Here is a 16,894-nt window from a genome sequence, read left to right as displayed (position 1 = left end):
ATAGTGACGAGCACAGCTGGAAAGGCTTGCAGCTGCCTTCTTAGCCAAGGGGGGTTGTTCTTTAGTTAAAACTCTATTTCAATGTGACACAACTATATACATGAGACAAGTGCATGGAACTTTCCATTTAAATGACTGTATATTAATAAATAAATTACAGCTCAGAAAATTTGTATCAAAAAGAATACCATGGTACATGTAGAATCCAACTACAGCTAGGGTCGCTATGAAAGCTCAGATTCTATCCCTGGCCCAGTGCAGCAGGTTAAAGGGTCTGGCATTGCCACAGCTTCAGGGTAGGTCACAGCTATGACTTGGATTCAATCCTTGGCCCATAGCCACAGGTGCGGCTATTTAAAAAAAAAAAAAAAGGGAATATTTCAGTAAAAATTCTACAGCAAACACCAAGCCTGGTAAAATACTAAGCTTCCCCACATCCACCCTAAGTGAATTTCTTTTTATTTCTTCTGCACCAAGATTATTTGTTGAAAAGATGACTCTTTCCCCACTGTGAAACTTTTTTCAAAGATCAATTTATCATTTGTATGTGATCAATCTGAGTTATCACACATTCTGTTCCACTGGCCTATACGTAAATCTTTAAGCCAATCGCCCACTGACTTCACTGTAACTTTACAGTAAATCTGGAATCAGGCAGCAGACATCCTCCAACTCTGTTTTCTTTTTCAAAAATGAAAAAGAGGGTGTTCCCGTCGTGGTGCCGTGGAAACGAATCCCACTAGGAACCGTGAGGGTGTGGGTTTGATCCCTGGCCTCGCTCAGTGGGTTAAGGATCCGGCGTGGCTGTGAGTTGCGGTGCAGGTTGCAGACGCAGCTCAGATCTGGTGTTGCTGTGGCTGTGGCGCAGGCCGGCAGCAACAGCTCCAATTAGACTCCGGGCCTGGGAACCTCCATATGCCGCAGGTGAGGCCCTAAGATGACAAAAGACAAGAAAAAAAGAAAGAAAAATGAAAAAGACTCCTCTAGGGTCCTTCCTTTTCTATAAAAATATTACAGGAAGACTTTCAATTTCTAAAGCTGCTGGGATTTTGACTATGATTGTACTAAATCTGTGAATCAATTTGGGAAGAATTAGCATTCTTCACAGCGTGATGATTTTGGCCCATGAACACGGTATCTCTCTCCATTTGATTTTCGCTGTTTTCTTTCACGATGTGTGAGAGGTTTGCTGCTTCTCTTACCCATACTTCAGTCTTCAGCATGAGGACTGACAAACGGCCAGGGTCTTCTGGCTCAGTCGTTGGTTGGGGACCCAACATCACACTCATGTGTGAGGGAGAAGGCCAGAGGGAGGTGGGGAAACCTCTCCAGGGCTCCTTGACCTGGGAGCCCAGTGGCTCCCAAGCCTATTGGTAAAGCCCCAGTGGGAGCTACAGTTATGTTGGGAGGATAGAGCTGGACTGGAAGGTGGATGGGTCTGAGATGAATGTTCCGATGGAAACTGGAATACCTGAACGGACTTTATTGAAGTGGGTGCCTTTCTTGACCTGGCTGTATCACTGGGACGGACAGTCTGTCTGACTGGAGAACATGCCCCCTGCTTAGTTTAATAATAGAAAAGACAGGTGAGCTCACCCTTTAAGCATATTAATGGGATAGTCTACGTGGGAACCCTCGGAATTGCCGGAGCCCACGCAGGTTGTTCATGTGAAATAGTACAGAATTACAGACAAATCCTATAATGGATAAGAAGAGACTGCCCCTTTAATTAACACCACATTCAATACCAGAGCGCTTATAAGCCAATTTCCGCATAACAGCCCCAGGCAGACTGTGGGAAAGGCAGGGGCTGCGGAGTCTAACGTAGACCACGAAGAGGCTCAAATGCAGTTGGACCCCAACAGCATCAGCAATTTTTATCATGGTTTTGAAACCACGGGGTTTCAAAATCATTTTATTATGGGATTTTGTTGTTGTTGTTGCATAAAAGTGCCAAAAATACAGCAAAGCCGAGGAGACTTGTCCTCACACGTGCTTTTTTCTCGATCTTGGGCTCAGCAGCCAACCCAGTCGATCTTCCTGTGGAAAGGACCCCGGCTGACATTCACCACCTGGCCACAGGGGTCTCTGAATTCACCAGCTTACTCTCATAATTGGGTGGGAAAGGATTTGGACTTAATGCAGGGTCTGAGTGTGATTTTAGAAAGTAAAGAGAAAGCTGGACCTGCCTTAAGTCCAGTTCTGATGCAGGTGACTAACAAAGGCTGGCGTATAAATCCACGAAGACCACAGCACACTCCCAGACAGTGCAATTCCTGGCATGACATGGGAGGAGCCATCCTTGACATCCCACGGGTGCTGAGGAGAAACTGCAGTCCTTGCCTGTCCCTGGGACTCAGGAGGGAGGAAGGCCATGCACGGCTGCGTTGTTCAGAGCACGCACGGGCCCCTTCTGAGGATACTGCCAGCTCCTAACCACACCTGAAAGAAGGCCGTACTTGGCCGGGGGACTGAGCGACAGCGGGTTCTCTCCGAATCGCAAACAGCAGTAGCTCTGGTGAGCCGCACTCAGATTTGACTCAGGCAGAGTCCAGAAGTCACACTCTTGCAGTCCCAAGCTCGAGGCTAAAGCCTGTGAGTGCCACCCAGTGGCAAAGGTGGGGACCAGGATATTTCCAGGCCCAACGGTGATGGCAAACTCGATCTGAGAGAAAACCACTAGCTACTAATAGGCACTGATTGCAAGTGTCCCTAAGACTAAGGGCATAAAATGATCCCGAAACCAGAAACAGCCATAATATCTTGAGTGATGGCAGAGAAACTGATGAGAAGGGGGTTCCTTGACAGAAATGGCCATTCGGGAGCTTGCTGCCTGGGTGTGAGGGGACCGTCTCTTTGTGCTCACGAGCTGGGAGCCTCCCCTGAATTTGGAAGCACCTGTGGAACGTCCAGATTCCATTGCCAGGTGGACAGTGTCTGTGAGCGGCTCTTGATTGACCAGCCATAAGCGTCTTGGCTCAGGAAGGGCAGCTTAAGGCAGATGGACAGCGCCCCACTGGACGTGCTGCGGTCCCGTGACCAACTAATGGAAAAGCCCCGGTTGAAGGAGGTAAGAACCAGTCAGTTCTGAGGGCGGAACTGCATCTGCTTTTCTTGCAGCGACAGAAGAATTAAACAATAAGGCCCCTGGGTTTGCGTGTTCCCTCACCTGTGGGCAGAGCCTGGCTATGTGGCCGGGCAGATGGGCAGTGCCAACCTGGCCTGGCGAGAGGGTGCTGGAATGCGGCACAGCCCTACAGAAAACACTCTGAGAATCAGGGTGCCCCGGTAGGACACGTCAAGGCCATCAGGAGAAACCCCTTCTAGGATCAGAAGGTGACCGGAAACAGCTAATGAGAGTTTCAGCGCTGTCACCGGAGCTCACCACTCGAATCCATAAAAGGAGTGGACAGAGGGGCCGCAGCCCCTTGGACCTGTGAGGCCGCAGAAGAGCCCGGGATGACTGGAGGCAGGGTCCCTGGGGGAAGGCCCCACCGGGAGCAGGCAGATAGGCTGCCCCAGACCACTGCTGGACACTCCAGGAGGCTGCAAACAGGTCCAGGTAAGTGTCTTACCCTGGACTAGGCTTTGCATTCCCAGTGGTGGACGAAATGCTGGAATCCTGTCAGGGACAGGAAATAAGGCACTGTGCCCATATGGACCACAGAGCTGCATTTCTTCAAACCAGGGAACATGCGTATAGCCCAGGAGGCCAGTGTGGGCAGACACTCCACATCCAGTGGCATTCCATCCTCAGAGCAGTGGTTTGAGAGAGAACTGGAGCAGGTCATCGGAACGCTTGTTTCCTAAGGTGGGGGAGAGGGCATCAAGGGCTGGCTGACCCTCAGCGGCAGGGCAGTGGCGGGGGGAATCCCCACTTGATAGCCGCTCCTTGCTGGGGAGGGGCCAGAGTCATTGCTGGTCTCAACCCTCCTTCTCCTGTGTGATGGTCCAGGACGAGCACTGCCTCTGCGGGTGCCCGAAGCAGGGACAGCTCCTAGCGAGAAACTATAACGATTGATGCTTTAAACTTTCAGACCAGAAATTCTGAAGGTGATGGGTGGGGTGTGCCTCATGCTGTCTGGAAGCATTGGAGTGGGCGGTGGGTGGAGGGGGGCAGGGGGGCAGCTGTGTGGCCCTGACAGCTGTGTGCCCCTGGGGGACCCACCCTTTCGGGGGGGAGCAGGACTGAGGGGGAGACTTTGCTGGACTGGCTGCTGCCAGGAATCTGGACCAGCACAGGGGCTGAAACCAACACCTTTCAAAGGAGGAAAGTTTGGGCTGAAGTTGGTGACAAGTGGAGAGAAAGAATGAGCTGAAGGTACAGGAAGGTGCATGAAGGGGTCTCCACGGAGGGAAGCGCAGACAGCCTCCCACACAGGGCACGGGAGGCCCGCTAGACTCGGAGAGAACAAGCATTTCTTGCCCAGCGCCAGCCGAAAGGAAAAGGAGTCAGTGAGACCAGTAATGAGCAGGCATCTCTCCATTAACAAGAACTAGCATCTTTCTACCAACAAAGTGGGCCAGTTTCAGTCACCATGCACCTGAAACGGTGAGCTCCTGGCAAAGCAGTCTCGATTCCCATGGATCTACGGAGGGCAGAGGGGTGCGATGAGCAAGTTTATCCTACAGGCCGAGGTCATGAAACTGTCCCCAGGTCCCATGAACCCAGTAGGGAAGGAATGGGCCCCAGGCAGGTTGGTGCCCAGCACGTCTGCTCCTCAGAAGAAATTCGTGAGCGGGTGAGAGTGAACAATATACTAATATACAGAGAGAGGAGAATACCTGTTATATGTGTAACTTACCAAAACCCCTAAAGATGAGAATAAAGAACTCAAATAAGTAAGAGAAGGCGGTGAGTTCAGTTAAAAACAAGTAAAAGACAAGTAATCGCTTCTCAAGAAAGACAGCCAAACGGCCACTAAGCCAGTTTTACCAGCAGCACAGTCTTATCAACAACTAGAGAAATGCACACTGAAGACGTGAGATGTCCAAATGGACAAAAACTTGGGCAAATGTGAGCTCCATCCACACTGGTCATCAGCTGCTGTGTTTTCACAGTGTGGACGCTACAATTTCTTATCCATTTACACTTCGAAGGGCACCTGAGCCATGTCAGCTTTTAACAAGTATGAGAAGAGCGGCTGTAAACACCCGTGCACAGGTGTGCGTGTAAATGTAACTCCCGCTTTATGAGAAACTGCCGAGCTGTTTCCCAGGGTGGTGGCACCTCCAGCGAGGCACCCACACCAGCAGTGTGTACAGTCCCGTCTCCAGCATCCTCGCGGCACTGGCTGTGGTCACTGGTTTTGTGTTAGCCCTTCCGACCCACAGGCGGGGAATCTTGTCATGGTTTTGATGGCGTTGCCTGGTGGCTGGTGGATGTGCTTCCTCTCAAGTGCTTATTGGCTGTCCGTTTATCCTCTTTGATGAAGTGTCTGTTTGTCCTTTCTTTGTTCATTCCACTGGCTTTCCTGAGAGCAGGAAAGACATCAGCAGGTCGGGGTATTTATTTACAAGAATGATAACCCCTACCCCGCCGGCTGGGTCCTCCTGCCCCCGTGTCTGAGCTCAGGGAGCCCCAACATGCGCAGCCCCAGGCTTCTCTCAGTTGGTCCCGTCTTTCCTGCCAACACAAGAGCTTCTCGGGGCAACGTTTAGCAGGACAGGCCTGTCTTGGCCGAGACGGACACAAGGGTGGGTGTGTTTTAATTATACAGTTGGAGCAAAAGTTCTTTTACGCCGAAACTCAAATTCCCCGTCCCTTTGTGGGTAACAATGTTCGTGAGCTTGAGATCGGCAGGGACCACCAAGTCCACCGCCCTGGATCAGGTCACGGTCACTGCACTGCAGCTGACCCCTTCCCCAAGCAGGGGTCACACCCTTTCCTAGCCCCAAAGGGAGGGGGCAGCGGACGTCGTGGTGAGGACAGCACTGTGTGACCGGAGACTGTGTTGACAGGGGAGGTAGCTTGGTCAGAAACCTGGGCACCTGGCCAGAGCTTGGGGGCGGCCGGCGGGCAGTGCCCTCAGCCAGAGGCCACCAGCGGGGCCCGGAGGCCTGGGACAGGAGATTTGCGCTAATTGGCAGAGCGGGGCAGCTCATCTCCGTGGAAGGGGTAATTGGACCCTGGAGCCCCACACCTGTGCACCACAGGGCAGGAAGCCAACGGCGCTTCTTCCCCAGCCTCTTTAAACCAGCAGGCGCTCAGAGCCCAGCCAGCCGCCCCGCAGGACTGGCCAGGTTCCCGGAGGCCGCCCACTCAGTTGTCGGTGGGAGAGAGGAGCGGCTCCTGACCTGCACTGGGCTGGGGAGGCCAGGGACACTCGTGGCTCTCCAGGTAGGTTCCTGTGTGTCCTTCCTCTCGGAGAAGTGGCTGGCCTAGCAACCTCTGGACCTGGTCCCTCAAGGAAGTGGCTGGAGCCAGGCCAGACAGAGGGGCCACTCACACCACTGGCCCGGACCCTGATCTCACAGGGTGGGGACTTCCTCCCCCACCCCCCAGGCTTCACCCCCAGCCACCCCGTGTCTGCAGCCCCCGCCCCCTCTGAGCTCTGAAGTTCTCCACCCAGGCACACAGGCACTGTTCCCACCACCCACTTTGTCCACCCCCCAGGAGGCCCCCCACTCTAGGAGCATGGGGGACCCCTGCTGAAGGCTCCTTGCCCCTGTGTCTACCAGGGCTGCTCTCTGCCTCTCCCCACCCACCCTCCCCTCCCCAACCGGGAGCCCGCTGACCAGGGCACTTTGCTGCAAAGCCAGAGCGGGTGTTGGTTGCTGCTGCCTCCAGATACCCCGCTGGGTGTGCACCGGAGGCTCCCCTGCCCCCTGCACTCCGGCCTCTGCTCCTGCTCCCGCCCTGTGTCCCCAGCCCCACTTCCGTCTCTTCCTCGTGTGAACTTGCTCTGATCCCCTCTTTGAGGAAGCCAGAAATGACCCCACATTTCTGGAAAGTTTGAGGGTGACAAGGACTCAGAGGACACTGAGTCACTTACCTTAAACATCTGCTCCCGCCAAGCCCAGGGGATGGGAGCTACATCTGAAGTGGGACCACTCCCCGCCCCGGTGTATCATGGAGCGACCTCTCCCTCTGGGTTGACCCCTTGGGCAGGTATGGCCCCAAACTACAAAGAAACCCAAGATCCCACCATCTCCAAGGTTAGGCTCGAATCTCACAAAACCCAAACTCCCGCCCTACGCTGCAGTGGGCGGGAAGCCACCTCTGGTCCAGGCTGGATTCTGTGCCACCCCGGTGATGCGGGGGGGGGGGAGGAGGAAAAGAACAGGCCACGTCCTTGGTCCCCTGCACTGGCTCCCTCTGCTCCGCCCCCTTCCCTCTACTGCAGCTCCTGTTCCCCGACGTGGTCGCCGGGATGGACCTTCCCCGAAACACACTGGGGGCGGGGGTGGGGGTCTTGTTTTATATGGGGACGTGGATTCTCACAGTGTATACTTCCCACTGTGACCGCTGACCCCGCAGAGCTGGGGTCTGAAAAACTTCCACTGAAGCGTTGCTGTCCTTCAAGGCAACGGGACGAAAGGATGGAACGTTTGGGTAAATAAGGATCCGACTTGGATCTGGTTTTCACGTCTCCTAAGAGTGTTCTGTTCTTGCTGGTTCCCTGGTCTTGTCTCTCTGTGTTCTCGCTGAGTTAACCGAGGGCCCCCTAACTGCCAGTCCCCACGTGCTTTGCCCGCGTCAGCCGCGGACCGCTCTCCTCCCCATGGTGCCGCCTCTGTCCTGGCCGGGACCGCGTGTCCCGGAAGCCCCCTGCCTCCCGGGCCCTCTCCACGTGCCCTCTTCCTCCTCCTTCCCTGGACAGCGATGCTTTTCCGCCTGGCCTTCTCCTCTTCGTCTTCACGCTCTCCTTGCTCACGTCCCAGCTGCGAGCAGTGGTGTCCCCTTGGCTCTCAGGAAGCCTGTCGGGAAGGCCGTGGCACGGCTGCTGGAACACGTCAGCCGCACCGCCTCTGGCCCAGACGACCTCACCGGCTTCGTACAGGCTCCCCAGCTCCACGACTGCTCTGTGCGGCTTGATCTCCATGCACGGTCCAGGGTAAGAGCACACCACTGCCCATCTCGGGGTGAAAGCAGCATCCTCCCCATGGCCCATGACCTTCTGTGCGATGCCCCCACCTTGGTGACAGAGCCTCCAATGGCTGCTTTGTCTCACTTTGCCACAGACACACTTGTCTCCTCGCCACTCTGCACACAGCAGGCGCGCTCCAGTGTGCACCCCCTGCAGCCACCTGGCCCAGCCTACCTCTGTCAGGTCTTTGCCCAGTGTCGCCCTCTCACTGACATTTGTTCCTATGCTGAGCACTGCCACTACCGCCTGTCCTGACCCACTCTTCCCACCACCACCCCTGGGCACACGCTGAGCACTTGGGTCTCCGGAGTGCGGCTGACCTCTCCTCGGCTTCCCTGCCTCCCCTAGAACTTATATTTCCTGAGGGCAGAGGTTTCAGACTGATTTCTCTCCCAGTTGATCCCAAGTGCCTGGAGACAACGACTTTGCAGCAGCAGGCGCTGCTGGGACGGAGGGATGGGGGACCCCTTCCTGCCCCTACTCACCCGGGTCTCTACTTGGCCACCCCGGAACCAACACATCCCGAGCCAAGCCGCCCACCACCGTCCTGTCTCACAAGTGAACTTCTCCCCTCCTGTCCTTCTGCATCGGAGCCCGAGTCTCCCTTGAATTGAGCTGAGCCCGGATTCCGCGATTGGCAGGGCGGCAGGGGTACCGGGGGTCAGCGAGGTGCTCTCAGGGACTGAACCTGGTTCCCTGGGCAGAATTCTGTCCTTTGGGAGGGGACGGGAGAGAGGCGGACAGCAGAGGGGCTTGCTCAGGAGACAGTTGGCGACTGCGGCTGGAGAGGGAGCTGCGTGCTGTGGGGGATGGGCAGACGGAGTCGGGACGGCGGCAGAGGACCCGCCAGTGCGTGACCATCACTCCGGGTGCTGGGAGGTTGCGCGGAAGCCCATGAGGGTGGAGACCGGGAGCTGATTCTAGAGCTTCCGGAGGAAGATGCGGGAGAAACCGGACTCAGCTTTGGCTTAATTGGGGGTGTGAGGGGCTGAAGCTTGATGTCCGGCCTGGGCGGCGGGGCGGCGGCCGTGGTGCTGATGCCCGAGACCAGCACAAGGAGGCCGTGGGGCCCCTGGTAATCCCTGGCCGCACGAGTGGGGTGTGCAGAGACGAGGGAGGGGCAGCATCAGATGGAGGGGAGTGGGGCGCCTTTGCGGAGTGTGGGCGCCAAGAGCGGGAGGTGCGGGACTGGGACCTGCCGGGAAACCAGAGACAGGTTGGTCCCGGCAGCTGTGGGACGGCCAGTGCCCGGCGCGCAGGGACAGAAGCCGGGGGGTGGCTGGCGGCCGAGGTGGGCGGGAACCGGGACCCTGGCTTTAGGGGTCTTTTACGGATGAGAGGACGGGGTCTGGCAGAGGCACCAAGTCCGGGCATTGTAAGCGGCTCCGAGGAGCCAGGGCTGGGGCGAGAGCAGCCTGGAGGGGTGGGATCTGAGGCTTGGGGGGCATCCGAGGGGGCCCCTCGCCCCACCGCAGGAGCGGGTGCAAAGCAGTTTGTAAGCGCTGCCAGTTGACGGGGCGGCTGCTGGTGGGGGTGGTTTTCGTAGGGTCCAAGGGTCCAGCCCATAGTGGGCTCGGGGGAATGAGGGTATGTGTCACCCCAGATCTTTCGATTTCTCAAAAGAAGCCAGAAATCTGGGCTTCTGTGTGGCATGTTCTGATTTTCCAAATCGGTCGTCAAAGTGAGTCCGTAAAGACTTCTCTGTAAGGACACGTGTGGGAGAGGAGAACAGAGCAACACAGGGTGGGGGCGGGGCCCTCGGAGCTGTTCCGGCTTCAGTTAAATTCTCACGCCGCCCCCCAATGAAATCCCTCCGCCCAGGTATTTCATTTCATTTCATTCTTTTTTTTTGGCCATGCCCTTGGCATGTGGAAGTTCCACCACCAGGGATCAAACCTGCGCCACAACAGCAACCGTAGCCACAGCAGTGACAACGCCGGATCCCTAACCTGCTGAGCCACCAGGGAGCTCCTCCCAGGTATATTTTCAGTGTCACTCTTGAAGTTCGCTGGTGGCCCATCGGTTGAGGATTGGCGTCATCACTGCGGCGGTGTGGGTTCAGTCCCTGGCCTGGGAACTTCTGCAGGCCATGGGCATGGCCAGAAAGAAAGAAGAAGAAAATAAAGTGTCACTTTTCATCTTTGGCTTATTCTTTAACAATAGCCATCAGGGAGCTCGCCTCATGGCTCAGTGGTTAATGAACCTGATTAGTATCCATGAAGATGCGGGTTCGATCCTGGCCTCACTCAGCGGGTTAAGGATCCAGTGTTGTCGTGAGCTGTGGTGTAGGTCACAGACGCGGCTCAGGTCCTGCGTGGCTGTGGCTGTGGTATAGGCCGGCAGCTGCAGCTCCAACTCAACCCCTAGCCTGGAACCTCTAAATGCCACTGGTGTGGGCCTAAAAAGTGAAAAATAAAATAAAACAATAACAATCGAAGCCTAAAGAAAATCAAGGACCGGACACCCTGTGAGTGGATGGTGCTTCTGGGCTGTGCTCTTGGCTCCATGGTGTCTGTGGACGAGGATGATGGGGCTGGAGGGCCTGCGGGTGCTGACACTCTGTTCCTCAGACATTTGTTTTCTTTCTTCCTTCCTTCTTTTCTTTCTTTCTTTCTTTTTGTTTTTAGGGCTACAGGTGCGGCACATGGAAATTCCCAGGCTAGGGGTCACATCTGAGCTGCAGCTGCCGGCTTACACCACAGCCACCGCCACAGCAACACAAGATCTGAGCTGAGTCTGCCACCTACGCCACAGCTCACGGCAATGCTGGACACTTAACCCATTGGACAAGTCCAGGAATCGAACCTGCATCTTCAGGGATACTAGTCGGGTTCATTATTGCTGAGCCCCAATGGAAACGCCAGAAATAAATAACGCCTTTGGGGATGACAAAGGTATGAAAAATTTGGAATCGTTTTTAATCAAAGCCTTTCGTATGTTTTCTGATGTAACATGTGAAGAAGAGACTCGTTTGGCTTCTTTAAGCAAATATTGAACCAATGACCTTGGCATCATTTATTAAACAATCTGCCCTTTCCTCATTGATTGTATCATATGAGCCCTGATTTAGGGCTCGTTATAACGTTTCTGCACTGCTATATTGATTAAATGGCAGTACTCATTATTTTTTAATTACTTTATTAAACCATTCGTTTCACTTAATCATATTTTCTCATCTCCAAGATAGCATGTCTCCATTAATTTTCTTCTTTCTTTTTCCTGAACTTTCCCGTATGTTCACACTTGCAGATGATTTTAAGAATTATCTCACTCTGTGTTAAGAAAAATAAAATGTGGTGCGATTTCAACCGTAAATGAGTCAAATTTTAAAATCCATTGGAGATACTGACATTTTTATAATGTGTTTTTTCATCAAGGAGCATTATTGGTTGCTGGTATGTAGGAAGACTCCAGTTTTAATATCCCTTTTGCTATCCCTTAACCAATTAGAGTAGTGTCCTGGATTTTCTAGGTTAAAAGCCATGTCAGGGAGTTCCCTGGTGGTCTAGTGGTTAAGGGTTTGGGGTTGTCAGTGCTGTGACTTGGGTTTGATTCCTGGCCCAGGAGCTTCCACATGTCATGGGCACGGCAGAGTAACAAAAATACAAAAACAAACAAACCACAAAAACCTCTGTCATCTGAAAGTAATGACCCTTTGGTCTGCCTCCTTATCCGTGTCTGTAGTCAGCAGTAGACAGGGGTGGTTTTAAAGAGGACTGGTCTTTGTCCCAGTCTCAGTGGGATGGGAGCGGCTCCAGTACGAAGGACACAGCTGTCACAGGCTGTTGGCTGAAGTCAGAGATCACGTGTCATGTTCAAATAAATAACTCTTTTGCAGATGGCAAAGGTATGAAAAATTTGGAATCGTTTTTAATCAAAGCCGTTTCCGCAGCCGCTGGACCCTGAAGAGATGGTTTTAGTAGCGTTGCTGGCCCTCACACTCCCCGGGGGGCCAGGGGGGGCGTGCGTTCTCCTAATGTGCTGGTGGGGGCTGTTCGCTGGCTCTTTATTTGAGCTTTGCAACTACAGTTTTTTAAAAAATCATGGGCGTGTAGTTCTTTTGTGCAAAGACTTTGTCACCTTGTGAAATGAACTGGGGGGAATTCTCACGCTCTGGGACCGTTTACGAAACACGGGAAGATCCACTCCTGATGGAAATGCGAGATTCGTGCCAGCGAAGCTTCCGGGGCGCCGGCTTTCTTGGACGCCACTCTAACCGGTCTTGTGTTTATGTCGCGGGGATATCTTTCGCCTTGTCTTTCACTTGTCCGTTTCCTGGAGGGCAGTCATGCTGAGTCTCTAACACGGGCCAGGGCGTGACCGCCTTTAGACGTCTTCAAGCTCAGCGTCCTTTTCCTCAGCTGCAGCGCGTCCTGTAAGGGCACCTGCGGAAGCCTCTGCCTTCGCTCCTGGATGACGCTGTCTGTTTGGTCCATGTGTTTCGTGTTCCTATAGCGTCAGAGGGCAACCAGCAACTCCATCTGTCCGTCTTAAGAGTTCCGAACTTGTAGCCCGAGTGGTTCATTGTCTTCTGCTGTCCACGTCCTGCGGGAGGAGCCGGTGTGTCCTGGTGCTGCCGCGAGCTTGGGCGCGTCCACGGACTTTGCACGGTGAGCCCCGGCTGTTCATCTCAAAGTGTGAGCCGTGTTTCCCCAGGGCTGTGGTGACGATTGCGGGGTGATCCGTGAATAGACCTGGCGCGCGATGAGCACTAAACGGCCCTTTATGCCATGGAGAGGGCTCTGGGGACCCACCTTTGGCACGGAGTGGGTGGGCCTGGGCAGCCACCAGACCGTCCGAAACCCTGCATGGAGGGGCCCTGTTTTCATGCCCCTGTCACTCCCCCGTCATGCCTGACAGGCACCTGGCAGGTGGCTTCTCCCCCAGTCACAGGCCCTGGAGAACATTCTACAAGCCTCCACTCTGCTGCCCCGGCCCTCTCTGCCCTGTGCTTTCTCTCGTCCAGAATCTGGTTGACACCCCTCCCTGGCTGATGTCCCCTCTGGATCTCTTTGATGCTGCAGGGGTTTATTTTATTATTCTTTTACCATATTTGAAGGGGCCTTAAGATGGCACCAGGGTGGAAAGGTGACCCCTCTCCCTGCTTGGCCTGGGGGCTCCTGCTGCTCTCCCTGAAGAGAGCCTGAGTCTGGGGTCTGGCTCTTCAGGACCCCCTGGGCCCAGCCAGTGTCCCTTCCTCTTGCAAAGTCCTCTCTGAAACCACGCGAAAGGCCAATTATCTTCGAATTCAGGCGATCCTGGCAGCAGAGACTATGGGGCGTCCTTTGCTGTCCTACATTCCCTGGAAAAGTCCAGGCTGCGAAAACAGACGGTTTCGAGACGCCCCTGGGAGAGGAGGGGGCAGGGTACTCAGGGTGACGGGTCCCCCGGAGACCCAGAGCTTTCACATGCGGATGGTAAGGGCTCAACTGGGGGACGGTGTCTGCTGCCCTGGTGCGGAAGGAGCCCATCCTTGGACCAGACCCACCCCCAGCTGAGCTCTGCTCTCTCCCCAGCCGCCCTCCGCCCTCCCCGGCTGCCCGGCTGACGGGGGTCTGCAGCCCGGGGCGCCCAGGCAGCAGGATGAGGGGCGAGAACGGGACCCAGGTGGGCGCCTTCGTGCTGCTGGGCTTCCCCACGGCCCCTGGGCTGCAGCGCCTGCTCTTCCTGCTCTTCCTGCTCATCTACCTCCTGGTGCTGCTGGAGAACCTGGCCATCATCCTCACCGTCTGGAGGAGCCTCTCCCTGCACAGGCCCATGTACTGCTTTCTGGGCTGCATGTCAGCCCTGGAGCTCTGGTACGTGTCTGACATCATCCCCAAGATGCTGGGCGGCTTCCTGCTGCAGCGCTGGCGCATCTCCTTCGCGGGCTGCATGACGCAGCTCTACTTCTTCAGCGCCCTCATGTGCACCGAGTGCGTGCTGCTGGCCTCCATGGCCTACGACCGCTACGTGGCCATCTGCCACCCCCTGCGCTACCCGGCCATCATGACCGCGGGGCTGTGCGCCCGCCTGGTGGCCTTCTCCTTTGCCAGCGGCTTCTCCATCTCCGTGATCAAGGTCTACTTCATCTCCAGCGCCACCTTCTGTGGCTCCAACGTCCTGAACCACTTCTTCTGCGACATCTCGCCCATCCTCAGACTGGCCTGCACGGACTTCTCGACGGCCGAGCTGGTGGACTTCGTCCTGGCCTTCGTCATCCTGGTGTTCCCGCTCTCGGCCACCGCGCTCTCCTACGCGCACATCGTCCTGGCCGTCCTGCGCACGCCCTCGGCCACGGGCCGCCGGCGCGCCTTCTCCACCTGCGCCTCCCACCTCACCGTGGTCGTCATCTTCTACGTGGCCTTGATCTTCATGTATGTCCGGCCCCAGGCCATCGACTCGCGGAGCTCCAACAAGCTCATCTCTGTTTTTTACACTGTCCTCACCCCCATTTTGAACCCCTTGATCTACTGTCTGAGGAACAAAGAATTCAAGGATGCTGTGCGGAAGGCTCTGGGCTTTGGCCAAGCTCCACCATAGGCACCATTTGCCTTCTGCTCATGGAAACGTTTAAACACACGCCTCCTCTCTGATGAGACCATTGGAGTTGTGACGATGCAGGCGCCTTGCCGTCTTGCAGGGCTTCTCTTATTTTGACCCTTGCTTCCACATCTATTTTTCTCCCTCGGCTCACAGATGTTAGAATCTAGGTGTGGGTGTGGGTGTGGGAATGCCGCTCTTTTCTGCCTGTCGTGTGTGAGCAAGGAAGAGCTGGGGATTTTCCCTTGGCTTTGAATTACCTTGCACATTTCAGGAAACAGCAAAAGGCTTCTAGAGTCCTCAGTATGGTGCAGCATTTTAAAGAACTGAGCCCTTGAGCTCTATGGGTACCTGAGCCCCAAGTGTCCTCGGAGCAAAGTGCGTGGGACTTGCAGGGACCTTAGACTGGGTTTCAACACTCAAACCTTCTGCTCTCAGTCCGGGGCTGGACTCCAGCCCCTCCTTTTCCTGCGCATGAACCCCCGCCCCCATCCGTCAGCTGCAGAGAGAAGGGTTGTATTCACATGGGAGCTGACCCTGGTGGACCTGCACCGCAGGAGCAGGTGTCCCGGAAGGAGGGAACCGCATCTGGAGCCCCTCAGAGCCCAGCGTGGTGCCTGCTGGGCAGTCCACAGACGTGGGGAACAAATGCCCCAAGGCGTAAAAACCAGGTTCCAGCCTTCTGCAAGGAGCGACCACGGGCCCTACACCCCAGCCTGAGTGCCAGGAGCCCTGCCCAGGATCGGGGAGAGGAGCTGGCATCTTAGGAGGAGTGACCTTCAGGGGCAAAAGCACCGAGTCAGCACTGGGGCACCGGGTCAGCATCTCAGGATGTGGCTCCAGTGTGTGCGGAGGCCCTTACAGCATTAGACAGGTTTCCAGACGCCACTGATCGGCTCCAGCGCTCAAACAGCAGTGTGTAGGACAGTTGGGAATGACAAGAGAAGATCTGAGCAGGTTCCCACGGGATCAGGGCGGGGTTTGGGGACTTGAAGGGGGGAGGGGCCGTGGGGACCACGGGGCTGCTGCAGCACAGACCACCTCTCTCTGTCTGACGCGGCCTGGGACTGGGACAGACCCCCGCTTCCCCCTCGCCTCCCCCCACCCGCCCCAGGGGATCCCTGCCCATCAGCCCCACGGAGTCCAGCCCTGTCCAGCTGCACAGGGCCCTTTGCCCCCTGCTGGTCACCATAGGGATCAGACTCAAACCGGCCAGGCGCAAAGGCCAGGAGAGCGTCCCGCAGTGGAGCCGGGCACCTGAGCAGGTCTGCGGTGCTGCCGGGACCCCACCTTCCACCTCTGTACATCAGTTCTAGTCCCTCCAGCCACATGCACTTGCTCTGGTTTGGGTCATTTGCTGGCCATCCCCCCACGCCCGGCCCGAGGTCAATACCTGAGACACAAAACGAGGGAGACTCAGCCGGCTGCGGTGGCCCCTGGGGACAGTGGACAGGGACAGCACTGGGACAGGTGCAGGGGCGTGCAGTGGCCTAATGAAGCCAGAGTGGGGGTCAAACCCAGGGGGCCCCCTGCAGGAGGGTTGGAGAGGAGGGGCTCCGGGCAGTGCCAGCGCCTGCAGGGTCCCAAAGGCAGCTCTGTGTGGTGGCCGCACTTCGGGGCTGACGCCTGGCATGCACGAAAGGAGGCGTGAGAGGCAGGTGGAGGTCGGCACCCAGAGGGGAGATGGACCGAGGCCCCCAGGTTCTCCTCCTCCACGGGAAGTGACTGATCTCCGTGCCCCATTCGCTCTGCTCAGTCAGACCCCAGGGCCCTGTAGGACGTAGCAGAGGGGCAGGGGGCCAGGAGACCCTGCCTCCTGCTGCTCCACCAGCCAGGGACCCGGCCATGTGCCTGCCAGGGCCTCGCACAGGGTTCCGAGAGCCTGTTTCCCTCCCGTCTGGTGGCTGAGCCAGCGACAGTTTCCCTCTCCCGGGAACCTCCTCCGTCCACAGCCTCCTCTGCGCACAGCTGGCTCACTCGGGCGTTCCTTCATGCACCCGCTCATTCATTCGCCTGGCCAAGCGCTCGCTCGGTGCCAGACCCGAATCCAGGCAGCCGAGGTCTGATGCTGAACCAAACAGACCAAACCCAGCCCTTGTGCCGCTTATGTTCCATCGAGGGTGGAGACACACACAGAATAACGAAGCTGAACGTGCAGAGGGGAGGCCAGGGACACATGGGAGAGGGAAAAGCGCAGCGGGAGTTACCCCCGTGGTCCCTGGAGCCCGCGAATGTGACCCGGGTCCTTGCAGACGTGATCAGGTGAAGAACCTGGAGATGGG

The 16,894-nt window shown here is 56.2% G+C and overlaps 1 protein-coding gene across 1 annotated transcript; it reads left to right on the top strand.

The window, feature by feature from the left end:
• On the top strand, window positions 13,674-14,612 carry LOC100625810 (olfactory receptor 6B3-like). Its single transcript, XM_003359708.2, has one exon. It carries the CDS (start codon window positions 13,674-13,676, stop codon window positions 14,610-14,612), a length of 939 nt encoding a protein of 312 aa, XP_003359756.2.

The sequence above is a fragment of the Sus scrofa genome, chromosome 15, assembly GCF_000003025.6.
Source record: "Sus scrofa isolate TJ Tabasco breed Duroc chromosome 15, Sscrofa11.1, whole genome shotgun sequence".
NCBI lineage: Eukaryota > Metazoa > Chordata > Mammalia > Artiodactyla > Suidae > Sus > Sus scrofa.
This window is presented reverse-complemented; position numbering and strand designations above follow the sequence as displayed.

Bases quoted from the DNA above. Each gene is read 5' to 3' on its own strand.
- LOC100625810 (XM_003359708.2), top strand. From the start codon at position 13,674: ATGAGGGGCGAGAACGGGACCCAGGTGGGCGCCTTCGTGCTGCTGGGC.